This window comes from Salarias fasciatus, chromosome 2 (genome assembly GCF_902148845.1).
Source record: "Salarias fasciatus chromosome 2, fSalaFa1.1, whole genome shotgun sequence".
NCBI classification, from domain to species: domain Eukaryota; kingdom Metazoa; phylum Chordata; class Actinopteri; order Blenniiformes; family Blenniidae; genus Salarias; species Salarias fasciatus.
In genome coordinates, this window is record NC_043746.1 from 5,477,135 (window position 1) to 5,498,365 (window position 21,231).

At 43.4% G+C, this 21,231-nt stretch overlaps 1 protein-coding gene across 1 annotated transcript in view; it reads left to right on the forward strand.

Annotated features, from left to right (window-relative positions):
* The first annotated feature begins 2,153 nt into the window (after nt 1-2,153).
* The window catches only part of LOC115399173 (gamma-aminobutyric acid receptor subunit alpha-2-like), a 28,274-nt gene continuing 9,196 nt past the window's right edge, over nt 2,154-21,231 (forward strand). The window contains exons 1-6 of the mRNA XM_030106408.1: nt 2,154-2,224; nt 5,117-5,232; nt 13,195-13,262; nt 17,001-17,221; nt 17,790-17,872; nt 18,803-18,946. Of these exons, the coding sequence (XP_029962268.1) occupies nt 2,154-2,224; nt 5,117-5,232; nt 13,195-13,262; nt 17,001-17,221; nt 17,790-17,872; nt 18,803-18,946 (703 nt within the window). The remainder of the gene's footprint in view (nt 2,225-5,116; nt 5,233-13,194; nt 13,263-17,000; nt 17,222-17,789; nt 17,873-18,802; nt 18,947-21,231) is intronic.

The following is a 21,231-nucleotide window of genomic DNA, read 5'->3' on the forward strand; positions in this document are numbered from 1 at the left end:
CAGTGCAGGAGTGAACTGGAATTTCAGGCTTCTGGAGGAAGGTTTATATCCTTTAAGGTCTAATTGGAAGGGAAGTAGCATTTGATCCAGCGATAATTCTCCTGAATGACGATTCTTCTTCACTAGCTGGAAATCTAAGAAGACTGTAGTCCAGCAGTGGAAATTCCCACGTGATATCGCAAAAGAAACTAAAGGAGTTAAAAAAGCGTAGCTGGTGGTCATGGTGGTGGGTTGGTTGGTCTTGGGGTGAGGGTAAAGGACGAGGTGGGATTCAGAAATATGGAGAAGAAACTCATCAAGGGTTTTGTTTTGGTGGCTTTCGGACAACTTGTCGATGTTCTAAATATCATAAAAAGAGAGAAGTGTCAGCAACAGCCTTCATTTCCACATTTTTGGCTGCTCAGCTTCAACTCTTTGTTTCCCATTTGCTCTCCTCCAAAACAGGATTGTATTCAGGTATTTTTTGCAGGTTTTTCATAAAACACTTTAATTCATTCATTAAAATGGAATCCAAACAACACTTCATAGACTCTGTTTCTCCAAGTAAAACCCAGAGTAGGGTATCCCAATGGAGCAATGCATTTTTTCTACAAGAATGAATACTTGACTTGCCCTGTTTCCCAAATAACATCACTTTGAATTTAAAGAAACACACAGTGGAAATGACTGCAAAAGCAACACATTTCTTTCACTCAATATAAAGCTCCAAAATGAAAAACGATCCAAGTTCAACAGTTGCAGATACTGTCCTTTTTTATTTTTAAAATCATTTCATTGTATTAATTTAAGGATACATCTGACAGGTCCCTGAACTGGTGAAGCAGAACTTGACATTCCCATCCCTCCATCCCAGCCTCTCTCGCTCTGTGGCAGCAGCACCAGGGACCTGGTCTGGGTCTGGGTCTGCAGGGCGGCAGGCTGGTGCTGCTGATGCTGCTGAGTGCATACCAAACTGCCTCTAGGACCCAGTGCGTCTCCTCCTTCAGCCTTTGTAGTTTTTGTGTGGAGACCAGGGAGACTGAGATGTGCTCCTTGCTTATCACGATTCACATCGAGCTCCTCTCCAGCTGTGGAGGATGCTGAACAGGGCAGTTTGAAGCCAGGATCAGCTCCCGCCACTGCTGCTTTTATTTTCTTTTTTTCTTTTTTTTTTATTTCCATTGTCATTCATTTTTACTTAGATACACATTCTCTGCAGGTCACTGTCATGATTTTCATTTAGCTCTTTTGCTTTGTCCTGCATTTTATGATTTCTGGGGGACACATATCTAACCGAGAGGGAGAGAGAGCAGGGGGAAGACCATGACAGACAGCGCCTTTATCATGGCATTCCTGCTGCTGCCGGCTGGGACCATGATTTTCTCCACGCTCGCATCTTTGTTCTCATGTCCAGACTTGCGCTCGTTCAGCCGCACCGAGACCGGAGGCAGCGGGGGAATCGCCTTTAACTTTCACTGAGCACCCTCGACGTTCGCCGCTTGCAGCAGGTACTTCTCAGACTTGAGGTGAGTCTTCTTTCTTCTGTCTTCCTCCTGCGCGGCACAAAGACGCGCTCCGTGCGTGTTTATTATTGATGGCCATTATTATCGTCGGAGGGGAAGCGTGGGAGAGGAGCTGCATGCTGGACCTTATCTCGTCTTACAGATCATTCTCCTTTTCCTTATTTTTGTTTTCTTTGCTTGTTTCTAAACATTCCCATCTCCAGATGTTGCTGCTGTTATTGTCGATCAGTCTTTGTCGCCTGAATGTGGCTTCAGATCGGCTTGATCTCATATTTTTGGTAACAGTAATGTTCGGGGAGTGAATGCGTGGGACGTGTCAGTGAATACTAATTACTGTCAGGAGCTGTCTCTGCCGCTTCCCCCCCCCCCCCCCTCCCCTCTCTCTCCCCCATCTCCTCCTCCCCCCTCCTCCTCCGTCTATTTGTTTATTTATTTATCTATTTATTGCGCGCTGAAGGGGAATCCCCAGAAATCAGTATTTCATGCATGCATGGATCTGCAGGCCTTTATGTCTGCACAGGTCAGGCTTAAATCCACAGGCATGTCAAGCCGGTTAAAACTGAGCCTCGTCCATCCATTACAGAAGTGCGTGTGTGCGTGTGTGCGTGTGTGTGTGTGTGCGTGTGTGTGTGTGTAGGTGTCGAAGCAGCCATGTGGAGCAGAGAGAGCGCTCCTTCACTCCTCATCTGTCTGCTGGCTCTGGCAGTCCTCTGGAAAAGCAGGTGAGCCCCCCTGAAATGTGGATCACACACACTCACACACACTCTGCCTCCAGGGGCGGACTCCCACTGGAGGGGGTGCCCCCCTGACCCCCCCTCCCCTAAACAGATTCATAAAAAAAAGGGAGCATGGAGGTAATTTTCTGTTGCAAGAACCTCGATTTTTTTGTTCTGTTTTGTTTTGTTTTCCTGTACTGGCCTATTTAAAATGACACATTCCTGAAAGTGTTCTTGCAGTGTTCAGATCAAATCATCCACAGAAACTATGTTTTGTTTAAAATAACAAAAAAGAAAAACATTTCTCATGACCAGTTATTTTCCTGCTGCTCTGTGCTCTTCCTCTTCCTCTTCCTCTTCCTCTTCCTCTGGCTCGGCCTGCACACTGAGGACATCTCACATTATCACGTCAGGTGTGAAGGTGTCTTTTTAATATAGGCCAGAGTGACAGATCAGGCCATTCAGCTGCTTACACTGAGGGACTGTTGACAAAGGGAGGAAACATCCACTGTCTGAGGAGGAGGGGAGAGATTTAAATAAGGCCACTGGAATAAAAAAAAAAAAAAAAAAAATCCCCTGAGGCATCAGGATCCCACTGATTCTAAAAAACTTGTCTCCGACAGTTTCATCCACTTGTGATGCTGAGGCCTTTTTTTTAACCCTTCTTCCAGAGAAGGCCTTTTGATATGTTATGGTCGGAAAAGCAAGAAAACAAAATAAAAGTGCAGCTTTTGTTCATGTTTGGGTCACTGTCACACCGACGAGGCTCGGTGGGGGGGGAAATAAGCCACTGGGGAATATTATAAGTAGCATAAGAAGGATCTAAATCCTCACTTAATAAAAAAAAAACAAACAAAAAAAAACATCATGTGTCTTAAGAAGCTTGAAGAAAACAGGAAAATCTCTTGATTTCTCTGCAAATATTGGCACCTTTTGACTGAATCAATAGAAAATATTAAAAAAATATTTGTTTTTTAATTAACCTGGCTCAACACACAGTGCCTCGGTGGAGCAGTGGTTAGCATGGCTGACCCTGATCCCGCTCCTTTATGTTCAAGTCTTCTCCCTGTGTCTGTATGTTGGTTTTTCCCAAATAGCAAATAGCCTCCCACAGTCCAAACACAGTCCTTGTTGGCTTTAATTGGTGACTGTAAATTGCCTGTAGATGTGTGTGTGTGTGTGTGTGTGTGTGTGTGTGTGTGTGTGTGTGTGTGTGTGTGTGTGTGTCTGCCTTCCTTGCCAGCCTTGTGATGAACTGGCGGCCTGTCCATCATGGGACAGACTGCAGCTCCCACGGCTCTGCTCTGAATAAAATGGGTGGACAAACAGACGGATGATAAATGGGTTGATGTTAGCGACGTAAATTGATTGTAATTAATCAGAAACTCAAACAATAAATACTGATGTGATAAATTAGACAATCATATTGAAAACCTAGATTAATACTATAGTGAAGAACTGACAGAATTACATCAAATATGCTATATTGTCGAGGTGGGATGCCAGTGGGACAGAGCAAGGACTTATGGGATGCTATTTCCTGGGACTTTATCTTGGAGTTAATTGTGATAATACCTGTGTGGCTGCTGCTATCTGGCCACCCTGCTCTGTGTCATCACCCCCATCAGAGCAGGTTATGCTTTAATTGTTGTGACACCATGATTGAGGCGGGTGTGATCACACCCCTCTGTGTCGTCTCGTGTGTTTTAGTTAATAAAATCAGATTTCTGGGTTCTAATACGAAGTCTCAGGAATCCATTCCTGTTAACACATATGTCAAACGGCTTGAAAATAAATGAACAACTCAATAAATTAAGTGAATTCCTACAGCAGGAAAAGATGCCCTGTGTCCATAGACAGACTTCCATTCAGATGCAAGGTAAAGAAATAAGTCGATAGACATTGGGAATGTTTTTATGGTTACTAAAAGTAAAGAGAAATGCTTGATGTATCAAAATAACATTTTCACATATTCATGTGTTCACTGCAGGTAAACCACTGAAACACAGCAGTGGAAACATGAGACACAGTTTTTCTGAACATAACACATTCTGATTTAAACATGTAACTGACATTGTTACATATAATTGAAAAACCATCTTATATTTAATTAGAAATGAAGACCAGCACCTTCCTCAGACATGAATCTTTTTGTTATTGATCACAGCATATATCCTCCTGGACAGCAGTGATTTATATCAACGGACACGTTTTAAATTCCACGTTGTTTTCTCCCCATGCTAATGCAGATTTTAAAATTCATGCTCTTTTTGATGCTCGCAGAGCTTAAAGACACGCCGCGTTGATGATTTGAAGTGAAGCAGCCACACTACAGAACTCCTGGAAATTAGAAATGAAATGCTTCCAGTATGTGAGGTGATAAGTAGGCTACACTAATCCAGCACTTTCACTGATGCTAATTAGAGGCGCGTGTACTAAACAGAAAAGGAAAAGGAGGAAAAAAAGTGATTAATATTGTATTCCCATTGACAGCTTCAAGTAAAATATGCCCATAACCTGAGGCTGCTACACATGAGCTGTCAACAGTGGTGATTAAACCCAGCTTTAATGTAGGACCTTATCTGAATTTATTTACCATGAATCTTTGCTCTGATTACATTTGCATATTCAGTTGTGTTTTGGCTCCAAGATCAGATGGCTCTCAAATGTTCTGCCTTGAACTGGGTCATCCATGTGGCTGAGAAACGCTGTGCGTGCTCGTGTGTGGGGGGGTTTTATGCATGCGGTCTCTGCCAGATCGTAACGACCCCTTTGCTTTCTGCACGGCCGGCCTCCGACGGGAAGCTAAATCTAAATCTATTTAAAATGTGACCAGACTCCGGTGTGCTGACGTGTGGCCCCGGCCGGTCACGCTGATTTCCTGTGTCTGCCAACCAGATCAGTGAATGCAGACGCCACATCTGATGCCTTCAACACCAACATCACCCTGTTCACCCGCATCCTGGACAGCCTGCTGGATGGATACGACAACCGTCTGCGGCCTGGACTGGGAGGTGAGAACTTTTTCACTGCGTGCAACTTGGGAAGCTGTTGTTACGAAGTGGCACGTGTCCCTCTTTTTTATTTATTTCATTTTTTTTTTTTTTATAACGGTTGAGGACTCATTTGGAGTGAGAACACTTCATTTAACATCAGCTTTTGTGGTGCCGATAACCTTTGGCAGCAGTCCCCTCTGGATGAACTGACAAACACACTCTGTCCACAAAACATTTAGATTATATAACTCACACTCCACTTCCTGGAAAGCAGCAGCAGCCAAAATGTCCACATCAAACCCCGCAGAGAGTTAAGTTCATGCTTGAATTTTTCTGGAATATTCACACCGAGCGCATCAGATCTTGCATCAAAGACTTTGTTGGTGCACATAAAAAATAAAAATAATAAAAAAAAAAGTCAAAAAAGGGAACAACTGTTTTGTTTTTCTGGTGTTTCTAACAACCATGTAGCGTAGTTGAACAGGAATGTGCATGGCAAGTAAAATCCCAAACAGCCCATCAATCAATAACCGACAGGTCTCGATTGCACTTCGTGTGATTGACCACTAGAGGTCGTATACGAGCACCGCGTCACTGAAGCCTCCAGTAATAAACCACTTCTTGAATCAAGTGTCGAAGCTTCCACAAAGCCGGGATCGGCCATCACTAGACCCGGGTACCGTATCGGTTCAGATGTGAAAGGTCGCCATCCCTCGTGGCTGAATGTTGAAGCTTTCTGAAACGGAGCTAATTGGGCAAATCCTGGTTATCTGCCAAGAAGTGTTATACCCACAATGCATTGCATTTAGGAAAAAAATGGAGGAAAAACCTGTAAAAAAATAAATAAAAAAATAAAATTCCATCATATTACCACAGTAGCTTCTACCGTATTATTATGGAATTTTTCTTAGTGTACCCACAATGCATTGCACTAAGAAAAAAAATGTTGGAAAATCCTGTAAAAAGATCAAAACAGAAAATTCCATCATATTACCCCAGTAGCTTCTGCTGTATTTTTACGGATTTGTTTTAGAGTTTGGGTTAGACTCATTTAATGATGTAAATGTTTCAAAAACCTATATTTTATATTTTATTTTCTATATTTGACAGTGTCTGTTTATATAGCTGTGACACGGCTGTAGTTACAGATTTTGGACCCCTGCAGTAATTATTTGTTCATAAGTTCACAAAACCATTCTTAATTTACTGAGATAAAAGTCATAATACGATAGATTTACAGCAATTCATTTGCTTTTGGTTCATCGGTTGCTTTGTAAAGTCTTCAAATTTACAGTATTTAAACATGAACAACTTAAAAAATATTCTCTTCACACTGAGGAGACGGTGTTTTGGTATTGGAGGAGCCTCTTCTCCTCCACAGCGCTCCTCTCTTTCCTCCTCACCTCTCCCATTATCCTCCATGTTTGGCATCTCATTTCCAGCTGGCCCCTCACCCCCAAAGCTGAGCTCCTCCCTCAGGATTTGGTGCCATTTGAAATTCTAATTCCTGGGGCCATCAGCCCAGCCCAGGAGCTGCCATATGGGGAGCAGACCTCCTTTGGCTTGGCAGCGTGAGCCTGTTCAACTGGACCTGCGCTTTAAGTGCTACAAGCCTGTTTGCTGGGCGGAAAAAAAATGCTAATTATTAGATCCTTCCGCTGGTCTTTAGTGCAGGTAGATGTATATATGGTATTATGACAGGTGGAAATTCGTGTGGAGTTTCAACTGAGAAATTTCCTCAGCTGTGAGGACGGAGTCGCGTCGAAGGCAAGACTTCCGCTGTCTGAAGTAAAACACTTCCATGAAACATTAAAAACATAAATTAGAAGCTTTCAAGTGTGCTACAGGACCAACGAGCCCATACATTTTTATAAGAGTTAACCCCAGCGGAGGCCCGGCCCCTCGCCGCTCAGAGCTGTTCCCACGCCGCAGCCATTAACGTACAGCGGGACGAAACCGCAGCACGAAAAAAACGAGAAAAAAAAAGAAGAAGAAGAAGAAGAAGAAGCACAAAATGACATCAGATGCAATTTTCCACATCGCAGCCACATTAGATCTATATGTCTCATCTGTGGGAGAAAACATGTTAACGCTCCGCTGGACGTTGGTTTATAACACGTTTATAATGACTGAAAAAGAGCCTCATCACAGCTGCATGAGTGTGCTCGCTCATACATGCTCTGTATTCAGGGATAAAGAGTCCGTCCCTTTGACGGCTTTCATGGTTCAAGTAGCGGGCCAGGGAGAGAGAGAGAGAGAGGGAGAGAGAGAGAGAGAGAGAGAGAGAAATGGGGCTGAGTCCCAATGCATCTAATGTACTCTTCTTTCAGTGTATGAATCATCAAACATTCAGTCGTTTCCTTCAAAGCAAGGCAGCACATACGAACACGCTGTACATACACGGCACATCGCTGAAAAAAATGGTGACTTTCCTCAAAAAAACAAAAAAACAAAAAAAAAAACCACACATTTGCTCGTCTTGAAAGCAGCTGTTCTGGACTGCTACACATGTAGACAAAAAACACAGGAAGGCGAGCTGCAGCCTAAAAATAACCCAGATGAGGCCAAAACAGCCGAACAGCTCACCGAGGTAGACGTGGCAGCAGCGGATTTCATGAAACTGTACCAAATGGGAGGAAGTAGCTTCATTTATTGCCTAATAGCAAAGATGGAAGATGAATCTAGGGCAGAGGTTTTCAAGATGAACCCAAGTGTCCCCTTGGGGCTGCGAGGAGCTTTGAAGGGGGAGGAAAAACAATAACAACAACTGTAAGTGTTTCAACAATTAATTCATTACAGCGCCGCTCACAGAGAACAAGACAGAATCCGACCGCCGTCAGATTTTACAATCAAAAACAGATTTTTTTTTTCCTGCTCTCGCAGTTCAAGCTGCTTTAATCCCACGATGAGTTTTCATACTTCTCGCCTTCAAGTGCTCTTTTAAAATGCATCAACTGGTTCTTTGTCGCCTCCCCTGAAGTCGAGCCAGGCGGCGGCGGCGGCGTGAGCGCAGGAAGCACAGTTGCTCCTGCATCGTCATCGCTGTGACTGCACGGCCGCTCGCTTCTGTTCACGTTCACACTTCTTCCACTAATTTGTTTTTCCACCCAAAGAAGAAGAAGAAGAAAAAAAAGTGTTATGGAGCTACCAGTTCGTGCTCGGAGCTGCAGCTCGTGTCGACAAGGGGAGACCTCTGAAACCGCACCAAGCCTCGGCTCATGTCAACAAAACTCTGGTCTTTTATTTGTCACTTTTCAAAATGAGAGTGGGTGCAAACATCTTAAAGTATTCTTCAGTGTTGAACTTATGCACTGTCAGGTTCAAAGCTCTGAGGTGGTTATCAGCTGGGTTGGTCAACAATACTAGCGTTAAACTAACACATCTAATCCAGACATCAGTCCAAGATATTTACCCTGGAAGTGGATATATTCATGTTTTTAAGCCACTGTTGTGGCGGGGCGTTTCACACTGCGGTGCTCCAGCAGCGGGTTTTTCGCCGATGCGCTCTGCGGCTCACCAAACTGGGAAGAGTTAAGATGACATTTGGGTAGTTGCACAGTGGAATGCACAGTCCCGGACACAGGCAGGTCGTTTCTTACCAATTAAACATGGTTCAGCAGGCCCATCTGTACCAAATGATTCAGATCATATGAAGAGCACGTGTTTATGACTGTTCCTGCTGAATAAATGAACTTTAGGTATTGTCCTCGTTCCCATAAATAAGTATCCTCGTGTCCGCCGGCATTAAGTGCACTCTTGGTATTTTTAAATGCGTATTCTCCCTCAGGGCTGTGCTTTTCTAGCTTTGCTACTGCAAAAGTGGAGTCAGTTTTTGCTGGTGGATTTGTTCCACCGTGTTTCATGTTTCACAATACAAATAGAATGGAGCTTGTCATTTGGGTGGTTTTTCCACACACTTGTCTTTTTTTTTTTTTTTTTTGTCATATTGTTTATTTGATGCAGGGCCGTGTATCCAATCACGATGCAATCCCAACATGGCAAAAAAAAAAAAAAAAAGAAGAAGAAGAAGAAAATCATCACCTGCCCGGTGTCAGTGCTGATGATAAACTGATTGAATCTGGCAGCCTTCATCAGGAGTTTCCTATGACAAATGTCAACGAGGCTGCATTTACATATACAGTGGATTCACAACAAGCAGCAAGCAGTCCAGGAAACCGAGCAGGGGGAGAGGCTGTGAGCAGATTTCCACTCAGATCCCTGACAACATGAAAACTACAGACAGACCAGTGCAACAAGTCACACACAAAAGGCGATTTCAGTAAATGTTTCCAGAACAATGCTATTTATCAGAGACATGAACATCATGGTCTTTGTGTTCCTTGCAAATCACGTAGTTATTGCAATACTACTTAATGCTTGTTGCATTTTATTTGAAGCTCGTCATGCTGAAAAACAAACAGAGTGAAAAAAACATCCTATTGTTTCATTCATAATTCATACCTTGTGGAGATTCATGTTGCAGTAGAAACATCAAGAACGCGTGTTCACAAGTCATACATTACTCATCTTTCTTCACATGTTCTGAGAAATTCACCCGGTCCTGTGTTTTCACTGGGCGTGGTGTGTGTTTTTATCACTGAACAGCGGGAAACAAGGCGAGTAAAACGATCAAATCTGTGATGAAGACTGCTCCACCGTCAGACCAGACCATATGTTTCAAAGATATGTTGGTTAGTAAGTCAGTGATAAAAGGTCAAATGAATTCCACTTATATTGAGCTTTTCCGTCGCTTGAGCAGCCCTCAAAGCTCGTGTTAGTGTTATTCACGTTCACCCATTCGCACAAAGCGGTCAGATCTGTGGCTGAAGGCAGAACTTTCTCAGAATTCACATCAAACGATGTCTGCATTCAGCTAGCAACAGCTACACCATACGGCCCTCTTGTAGCCATGGCTACGAAGTGCTTCATATAAAAGACAACAGAAAACAAATGTTTGAATGAGTGAAGACATCATGAAATCACATGAAAGAGAAAACAGAATATCAGAAATATTCACAAATAGAAATGTGTGTACTATAAAATACTGCAGGACGCTCCACTCCTCAAATCACAGTTTCAACTTGATGAGGGAACTTGTGTGTTTGGCTGCTGTGCAGCTTTGAAAGACTTTATGCATCGATCTGCATCGTTTCCGTACGTGCAGCCTGGCGTCCATTAGCGGCGTCTGAATGTTGTGGCCTGTGCGCTAAAGCCCAGAGTGTCTGAAGGAGAAGCACAGCAAGATGGCGTTTAGTGTCAGACATGCTTTCTGCTGAGGTGCTGCTTCTTCTGTGCGTCAACAAAATAAATAAATCAAACTAATGGAGGGCCCCATGTGCAGGGGTAAATAAAAAAAGATCCCTTTAAATCAGGCTTATTCACATACCAGGACGCTTGTTTGTGTTATAAAAAACACCCGGCTGCACGTCTCACTAAATAGATTGAAGCTCTTGGCCAGCAGCGAACCGGTCCGTCATGATTTACTTCACCAGAACCAGAGAAGAAGACAACAGACCGAGATTTACCATTTCTGTTCCATTCATCGATCTCATCCTGACGCCATGCTTCGCGGATCCCGTTAACTCTGAGAAAACAGTTTTTTTTTTTTTTTTTTTTAATTTACAATCATGACACACAAAAGAAAAGATCTGGAGAGAAGACAGTTCTGTCTGTGGAACTGCAGAGTAGAACCCTTTGAGAAGCCTGCGCTCCATTATCAACCACTTCCACCCTGCGTCCTGATGGAGCCGCGTGGATGGAGGCTCACCTCGCCATACACGAGAGCACTTTACCAAGAGTAATGATCTCTTTAGACGCTATGTAAGATGCTGTTTGCGGCGCAGCGCCGAGTGTGGAGTAAAACGTGAAAGCTTTTCGAATTGACCAAGCATGAGAGATTGAGCTTCAGTAATTATTGAAAGAGACAGAGTGTAGTGAAAGCAAATGGACCCGATGCGGCGGCGCAGTCACACTATCAGTCCAGCGGCAAACACAGCAGGCTGTGGCATCGGCGTGAACATTCAGGACAAATTTTATACGCTTAGAAACAAAGCTTTTACGTCGCTTTGGCTCAATAAATTGAATCCTGTGTGAGCGGGTTGTGGATTTGGGTTGTATCGGTGAGCTGAACACTGAATGGTAAAGAGAGACAAACTGTAAATGAATAACGTCCTGATTATTCACATTTTGCCTGTATAATACTGCTGCATTCTTAGATGGCGGCAAATTTTTCCATTTGCATAAATATAGCGTTGTTAAGAATCTTGTCTGGTTTGTTGGGTGACACCTGAAACGTCTTAAAAATCCACGAGCGTTTGCTTTTCTGAGGAGACCTCGCTGTCGGAGCTGTCCACTGTGATAAATGCAGTGTATTCATGTTTTTCCAGATGATTGTTTTTAATTAGAGGCAGCAGTTTCAGCACCTGCTGGGTTTCACAGCGGCTGTGAGACAGCGTCGGCTTGATGTCAGTGAAATCACATTACGCTGCCGTGCCACATGCGTGCAGCAGCAACATGAATCCGGCCCCTCAAGTGGAACACACAACTGTTTGGACAATGGCGAATGAAAAGAATGCGTGGATTTGTGATTTCTCATTTGTAGCTTGAAGCCAGTGGAGCAAGTTTTTTTTCATTGTGTAGCTTTTATAAACAGCAGCGAGGAGGTGAAGCTCTGCAGAACAGTTCTTCTTCATCTTTGCTGAATGTATGTATTTTTTCATATGTCAGATGTTTTCTGTTGGTGAAAAGCCCTGTGAAGGCAATATGTGGTCTAAGGCTAACACGCTGAAATATGAAGGCGTTTCCTGAAAGACAAGTCTAACAAAGCTTTGCACATTTAAAAACTCACACAAACTGATATTGTGCACACGTGTTGAAGCGGACCCCCTTCACAGTGTACTTGTACATATCGTTTTGGACCACTAGGTGTCACTGTGTGACAACAGAATGTTGCTACAGCACCACAGAAAAACCCTCCTTTACTACTGACAGAGCAAGTTGAATGTCACCTAAAAGCAAAATATACACAGCAGAATTTAAAGTGAAAATGATTGAAAAGTGCAGCAGAAAACAGAGTTAGAGCAGCAGAAAAGAGTTCAGACTGTGAGAATCTTGTGAGTTTCGCAACGGCCGATCCCACGTTGTAAGATATTTTCCTCCTCACAAAGCCTTCATTTGGTTCCTTCTGTTCAGCATCACTCATGGCGTTTATCCTTAAGTCATTCAGCACGCTTTGTGCAGGATCTGGCTAAACTGGGCCCATATTCTCAGGAAGACGTGTCTTCTTTACATCCTCCACGCCTGTGGTTGATGCTGCTTTTTCCACACGTAGAAGCTGCTGAGTCCATGGACACTGATGTAACCTCATACTATCACAGATCCATTCCGCCTCAGTCCATTATGAATTATTCTCGTTCCAGAAAACATGGGCAGTGTTTTTTTTTTTTTTTTTTTGGTGTGTGTGTGTCTTCCTTCAGGTAACTGTGTTCACAGACAGTGGTTTCAGCGTGTGCTCCTGATATGAGCCCATGCAGTGGTTTCCAGCTCAGCATCATGTCTGTTCTGATTCCAGCGCTGCCTGCGGGCCTGGAGACCACCAGCATTCACTGCTGACCTTCAGCCTTGTGCTGGTGTCCTTGTGCAAACACGTTTCTCCACTGCGGCTTATTGGTTTGATGACATTATACACCGCAGATGGAGGGATATTCAAAGTTCATTGTCATGTTGAGGGACTTTTCTTCCTGAAATTATTCTAACATTGAGGATGAGATGTTGTACAGATTGGCAAACCTCTGCTATCTTGGTCCCAGAATGCCCTGCTGGCTGTTTTATGTCATTTTCTCTCCTGTTCGAACTTTTTTAGATGTGTAGCTGTGAACAGTATGCACGACCCAAACCCATCCGTGCTTGTTTTTGTGTGTTTTTTTTTTCAGTGTTTGAACTGTGTTTTTTGGTGCCTCTGACTTGTTTTCTCTGATCCAGACAGGGTAACCGAGGTGAAGACAAACATCTTCGTCACCAGCTTTGGACCCGTTTCAGACACAGACATGGTGAGTAAAGACTTCGGTTTTATTCTGCTTCACTAATTGTTTCTGTTGTTGTGAGGAGTAACACTCCCTGCTCCCCTTTAAAAAGAGGAAAATATGCCTCTGCGGATTTATTTTTAGGCTTATTATGGCTTCTCCTGCACTTATAATCGCATCACTTTGTTTTTTTTTTACGTCCCTCTCTGCTCACTGAAGTAGGACGAATATTCCTCACTCCGGCACAACGCCTATTCATCTGACAATTTTCATCTTATAAATTATTGAGAATCATCTTGTTATTCTAGTCACTCCTTTGTTTATCCTGGGCTTCCCTGTTTATCATTCGGAAACATGCGCCCACCTTTCACGTCATATCAACAGCATCCTTTCTATTGTCCGGCACCCGTTTTCCCAGTGATTGATGTATTGATTGAACAATGAAGACGCTGGATGTTCAATGCACTGGCCTCTGAAAGATATGCTAATCAGGAGGCTCTTAGCCGAACACAAACCACCACTTAAGAGGGAGCAGGTCTAAGACTCAGACATATTAGGCTAAAGGCTGGGATTTTTTTGCTTTAATTTTACCAGCAGTGATCAGCGCACGCTCCCTGCTTCGAAATGCATCCCTTCAATAAACAGATGGACAAACACACAAACAGCTGACAGGAAAAGCTTTTTTTCCTCCTCCTCTTCCACGGGCGGTGGTGATCACAGTGGGTCTTCGCTGCAGCCGTTGGTGCTCATAACCGAAAAACCGAGCCAAACCCGGCGAGGTCAAAGGCACAGATGCAGTCCAGCCAAATGTCCACGGGCTCGTATTCATCGATTTATGCTCCGATTTGATGCATTTTATGACTTATTCACATGTAAAATGAACATATGGCACGGGGGAAAAAAAAATTGGGCAGGAGGCTAAAAACACATGATTTATTTCAGCCTTTTGCTCTGGCGGAGCAGCTGTCTCATAAAAAATGAGAGAGAAAATGAAATATTTCCTTCTGATGTGATTGATTTATTCAGACACCGGAGCAATTCAGCTGATTGCTGAGGTCGGCCCCTTGTTGTGTGGTCTGCAGGATTTATTAAAGATCTCTGAAAGCCAAGGGAAATAATTAGAAACAGTGAAAGGGAAGGAAAAAGTGTGGCCATGTCCGTCTTCATGATCCTGAGCCGCACAAAGAAGACAAAAACACCTCAAAGATTTCTTTTAATTAAAGATTATATCACATTTCTAGAATGTGGGATCCCCTGCCTTCATTCAGCGCCCGGCAACCGCTGCTCAATAGTGCAGTATAGAAAACAGCTATAGAGAATTAATGTTTATTTTAAAAAAAATTACACAAAACTAGGAAATAAGATGCTGATTTTCCTGGTTTATTTCCCAATGGCAGCTTCTTATCCATCCAGCCATCCATTCACACACCCTATAGATGCAGCACATTTGCCTACATAAGTATTCAGTACCAGGCGAGTGTAACGAGTCCTACGAAATACTGGGAGGAATTTATGCTAATAAATAATGTACGACTGGCAATGTCACAAACGCCTCGGAAACATGTTTTGTTCTGATGATTGCGTCTGTTTTTTTAATGTGTTCATGAAGGATGTATAAACCGGGTTAGCGGTTTGCAGAAGTGTTGCTACAGCCTGGTGTACATCCTGAACAGGTACAGACGACATCAGAGACACAAATGAACCTCAGATGCCTGTTTTTAGACCCTCAGAGACCCTCACCTGGGCTCAAACTGAGGATTTTCTCAATGTGAGGCGAGAGTGCTAACCACTGCTGCACTGTCACCACGTTCACTTCAGTGAAAGGCTCTCAATTTTGGTGTTTTTTTGTGGAGCTGTAGAGATGTGTGGCAGAGAGAAAGCAGCTGTTTTAACTTAAATATATGCAGTAAAAAGATCTCCTCTGAATGGATGAATTTGAAGATAAAAACAAACATTGAGACTCACAATTAAATCAGTATCTGAATGATTTTCAGTGGAAAACAAGCAGCAGTGGCTTGTTGTGCAGACTGAGGGTTTTCTTTCCACATCAAATGGCTCATATTTCCTGCATCGCTTGATTTGTTGCACCCTGCTGGATTGAAGGCTCCCACAATCAGCCAGACGACGGCCGAAACTCCCCGAAAAGCAGATTCGTCTTCATACTGTAAGAGCCGCCGAAGGATTGAATTAGACGCCGTTTTACTGGACACCTCCATCGTCTGGAGGTCTAAATGTCAGAGGCTTTTCAGCTGTGACAGGGAGGGAGGAGAAGAGAAATCTCTGGAGGAACTCGTGGCTCTGCATCTCGCCCTCGCGAGCTACGTGTGAATCACACAGGCGCACGCACTCTCACACGTACACACATTTCACAGCGCAGCGCTTCCTGCCCTCAATCCCTTCCCGTGTGTGTGGTCTCTTTTGACAACAGAGGATTGTGGGTCAAGAGGTTGTCGTGGCCCCGGAGCCAGCTCGGGAAAGAACCGACTCAGGAGAGCGTGCAGACTTCACCTCGATCGAGCTCTGACAAATAAAGAAAGCCATTCAGGGCCCCGGCTTGCTTTTTTTTGTTTTGTTTTTTTTTTAAAGCAGTGGCAGGTGAAGTCAGTTGTGAAGAAGCGCTGCTTGTATTCGAGGAGACGTGCGCTGTTTTTAGTTCATGCTGAGTGAAACTTCATTGCCATTCATGGGAGAACAAAAGAGGACCGATTTAAGCTGAACGTATGGCTGAACTGTGTGAGACACACTCCGGGGCTTTTAATCCCACATCTGCTGACTCCTGAGCGCCAAACCAAGATGACAAGATACAAAACTAAAATAAGGTCGGGCAGTGCATGAGAGAAAAACTAAAATAACCAATCCATTTCTCTGAAATGTGTCCATTCGTTCAATATATTAAAGAAATTTTAAAGCCAAATGCCTCCATAAATTGTTGTGAAATTCCTTTATTTCTTAGCCGAATCATCATTTTTCATCCAAATAGAAATATTGTTCATGATAAATGTGTTTTCTTAATAGTTTATTGCTTCCACACACATAAAAAGTAGAAATGCAATTGCACAATTGAAAGGTTCATGTTAGGCTAAAAACACACGACACACACTGTCAACTAGTATGAGCTTCCAACTTGTAACTTGAATTAATTATTTTTGCCTTTTGTCTGATCTTAAAGACATTAAAACTCCATTACAATGTTTTTGCTCCATGTCGGCCTCTGGATAGATATTTGAAAAGCTTTGTCGATGCGGTTGAAACTCAGGTGAATCTACAAGTTGGATATTGGTCGAAAGTGTGGAGGTATAAACACTAAAGCAGACAGCTTACTAGATTGATAATCTTATGTCAGATGTAGTTTCCACTCAGGAATTTCTTCTAAAAGGTCAAAATTAGCTAAAAAAAAACTGGTGTGTTTTATGTTAAATACACACGGATCTGTTTCCTTACCTGAAAACTTCTGGATGAAGGATCCAGAGATGCTAAAATGTCAGCGTAGCTCGACTTTACGACATTAATCTGTCATCTATCAGTGTGCAAGAAACCAGAAAAACTTTAAATGGACTTGAATGTCTTCAGTCTACAATGAATTCTTTCAGCCCTGTAAAATAAGGTACCACTCTAAAATCTAAAATATTTTGTAGATATTTTGTACCTGTTATTTCACATTTGAACATGAAACGGTGACTTTCTCTCTAACCCTGGTTCAACCTGTGTATCAGGACATGCAGGCAGGAGACGCCGTGAGGCTCACCTCTGTTTCCCCGTCCTCAGGAGTACACCATCGATGTTTTCTTCCGGCAAAGCTGGAAGGACGAGCGGTTGAAATTCCGCGGACCCATGAACATTTTGCCCCTCAACAACCTGATGGCGAGCAAGATCTGGACGCCCGACACCTTCTTCCACAACGGGAAGAAGTCTGTGGCTCACAACATGACCATGCCCAACAAACTGCTGAGGATCCAGGACGACGGGACGCTGCTGTACACCATGAGGTCAGTCCAGACTCCACAGATTTTATAGTTCAAACTCCTAAAAGTAAGCTCTGATTTACCTCTGCCACCTGTTGCACATTGCATATTGACACTTTTTAGCACGTTTGACACGTTTCTTTCAAATCTGTTCACGACCGCGTGCCTGGAAACCAGACAGTTTGAAAATCTTTATTCGAGAAAGATGATTTTAACTGACAAAACGTTACAAGTTATTTTGGAAGTGGTGGAATAATGTTTTTAATAATACATGCAGTGCAGATTGTTATCATGTAGCTGCACCTCCAGCCTCGCCACAGACACACACAGACCGTGTGTGTGTGTGTGTGTGTGTGTGTGTGTGTGTGTGAGATGCGTGCTGCTCTCTGCAGTACCTTGTTTACTTTGCTCCGCTGATTGCAGTTAAGGTGAATTATTTTCCTCTCAAGGCATTACAGATGGGAAGGGTCTTGAATAGTGCATGAGGGCTGCGGGTCGCCTGTTTCGTTTGGAGTTTGGTGCCTAATCTGTGCTGTTTACTTTTCTCGTGCTTTTGCAGAGTTTTTCTTAATTTTCTGTGAATTGGACGCAGGTTAACTGTGCATGCAGAGTGCCCCATGCATCTGGAGGACTTCCCCATGGACTTTCACTCCTGTCCTCTAAAGTTTGGCAGCTGTGAGTAACTCTGATGATGATAGTGCCTGAGGGAACTTGAAAAAAAATGCTGTCTTTCTTTCTTTCCTTCTTCTTCTTCTTCTTCTTCTTCTTCTTCTTCTTCTTCTTCTCACCGGTTCTTTGGTCATAGACAGCAGCCTAAGAGCTGAGCGCAAGCTGAAATGCATGGCTCATTTTTCTGGCCCTTCAGTTCAAACAAAACATGCATCAGCATCTGAAGAGATGTGAAGGAAGCGCCGTTAACGGACGGAGATGATATTCTCATGGCTTTAAACTCATCCAAATAGAAGAAATTAAAACACTTTGCTATTGCTATGGCTCCATTTCATTTGGATGAGTTTCTTTCTTCTTTTTATTCTGATTGAAGCTTTTTTTTAAGGTGTTAAAAGCAAAATACTGTAAGTTATTATCATCATAACATGTCGGGTCACGTCTGAAATGCCTTGACTTCCCATGTAATGGAAAAGCGCCTGCTTGGCTTCAGTGCATTCGAATGGTGACCTACACCAGTCCCACATGGTTTTTGCTCATTTGCAGTCTTTTGCGCTGCATGATTGGCAGAATGTTTCAGTTCTAAGTAATAAACTAAGAATATGAGTGGGCTGGGAGGTCTTTCTATTTCATCAGACAAGCTTTCGCATTTCATTTCCAGTGTTTGCTGGGAGTGATTGAAAAGGCCAAATGTCACCACGCATCGATTGCTTGTTGGTGTTTTACAAATGACATCTTCAACTGAGGGAATTTTTTTTTTCTCTCTCTAAAGATTTTCCCCTTTTATAAATCCAGCAACAAGAACAATATAGTCTATCTCTTTTTTATTTGAGTCTTTATAATAATAAAAAAACCGCCAAAAAACCAAAACATCAATAGCAACATCTGCTCAAGACATCTGCTCACATGGGTTTATCTATTTTCTTTCCCTCGTTTTAGACGCCTACACCATCTCAGAAGTGACTTACGCTTGGACCCGGAACGCCTCGGACTCGGTGGTGGTGGAAGGAGAAAACTCCCGCCTGAATCAGTACGACCTGCTGGGCCAAACGGTCGGACAGGAGACCATCAAGTCGAGTACAGGTGAGCTTTGAAGCCAGCAGGGAACCAGATCCGCGGCATGACGCCTCTGTTTCCTGCTGACCTCCGACCTCTGCTGTAGAGCTTAGAGAGAACTCAGAGGGAGGAACAGAAAGCGTGTCTCTCCAGATACTTAACATATAATGAAGGCCAACACTCGGTCTGTCAAAGATGTTTCTTATATAGCCTGAAGCAAAGCAACAGAGCACTGATCTGTGAGTTTTAAGGACGTCAGTTGTTTCGTTTGGATTAGTTTCCTGGAATCAGAAAGCCAAATATCTTCATCTCGGTTTGGGTGTGAAATCAAACTGCGATTTTTTTTGCCTGTTTGGGTGGATGTTGAGCTCGTCCGCCTCCTATCGTGTAGGAGGCGGCCGAGCCACGGCTTGCTGTGGAGCGCTCGCTAACTTTCCCTTCTTTTTGTTACTCACTTTATTTGGCTTGGAAAATGCAGAGAATTGTTTGTTCTGGCCTCCTCTGCATGACAAAGATCCAACACAAATCGGGGATTTGGCATCCGTGCGTCCTGAGTTCCTCACTTTGTTAATCTGCTGCTCAGCATGGGCTGGAGACCCAGCAGCAGCGTGACAGGTGAGCCGCTGCTGCTTCCTGCTTTAGAAACAAAGCACGGTAGATTTTCATACACTGAATATTTGACACCACTGGATCACCGATCACCTGATTGTGTTGGTTGGGGCGGGTGGATGGATCACACAAATGCTTTGATTCAAGGGTGATGAGTTCACGGGCAGCGAGAAGAGTCGGTAAAACCTGCTGCTGTTTCTAACCAAACAAGGAGGTATTTTGTGTTCTGTTAACCTATAAGTCTGAGAGCTTCATGAACATGACAGGGAAGACTGCATGCAGTGGTTTCAGAGGTTATACCAGTCGTTTTCTTTAGGTGTAATACCATGTGGGTCCTACAGAGGGCGTGCACTGCTATATAGTGCAGATTGTCTTGGATCATTTGGTAGATATGTTTGGATGTTGATGTGCAGTGGAGAAAAATGGCAGTATACATGTCAAGAAAACATGTTTAGACACATTCCCTTAAATATTGCATTATATCTTTTGCTGGTTGCCATGGCAACAGTATCAGGCACCTCGTTGTCATTTTAACCTATTTATTGTTGTTTCTTTGAAGTACATTTTTTATTTGTTTTGCCAGAAAGAAGTGATTTTAGTGACTGTACTGCTTCACATGTATGGAACTGACACTAACACATTGGACTGTGCTGAATCCTCGTCACGTTGAGGTTTTGCTGCCTCCGTTTGGGGCCTGGACAGAAATAGAAAATGAGTTTATTCCAAGACAATCAGATGTCAAGTTGAATTATTTAAAAAAAAAAAAAAGAAAAGTATATTTTCCACAAAGTGAATAGAGAAAACAAAGAACATAAATATATAGAAAAGAGGCTGTAGTATAAAAGAAGGAGATAATGAGAGCTAAAAATAGACGCGGCACATTTCATGCGAACCCACCAACACGGACGCCAAGAAACGAGGGCAGACTGTGTACACACGAGCCTGGATGTGCTCCTGACTGCGAGTGTGGAGATGAAAGCGACACGATTACTGTCCAGGAAGCAAGCAGCAATGAGGAGCAACTCGGAAGATTAGATCAAAAAGTGCTTGTAATTTACGGGAAATTAAAAGGTTTGGAGTCTGGATGTGAATTCTGAGGCGTTCGGGCTTCTGCTTGAAGGTCGGAAGCTGTTTTCCTTCAGGGACTTGACATCCAGTGCCAGCAGATTGTGTTACGGCAGATGATGAAGCGGCTGTATAGGGAATTAAAAAAGAGACTGAGGGGGCACTGGGCATTTACAGGTTTTGTGTGGTATTCAAACATATTTTAACACATAGAAGAAGAAATCTGACTTCTTCTGACGTTTGTCATTAATTTCCCAATATTCAAAGTTCAATTCTGTCAGGATGTATCGCACCAAACGGTGAATAAAAATGGAAATACCAATTGTCCCCGTGATTCGGGCCTTCATCTCGGCGAGGTGCCCTGCTGTGGCAGCATGGCGGAGCAGAATGAAATACACAGCGCGGCAACAAATAACATGCAGGGACCATTGCAAATAATCCCCCAGTGGTTATTAACTTAGAAATAAACACCCTCCGGGGTGTGTGCAAACAGTGCAGCAGGTGGAGGCTGGGTGGACTGGAGCAGCAGTAACGGCAGCAAAGCACACGTAATAAATAGGCCGGCGGATCAGAGCGGCGAGATGTGATGGCTGTGGACGTGGTCGGTTAACTCTCGCTGCAGAGGGATCCTCGGTGCT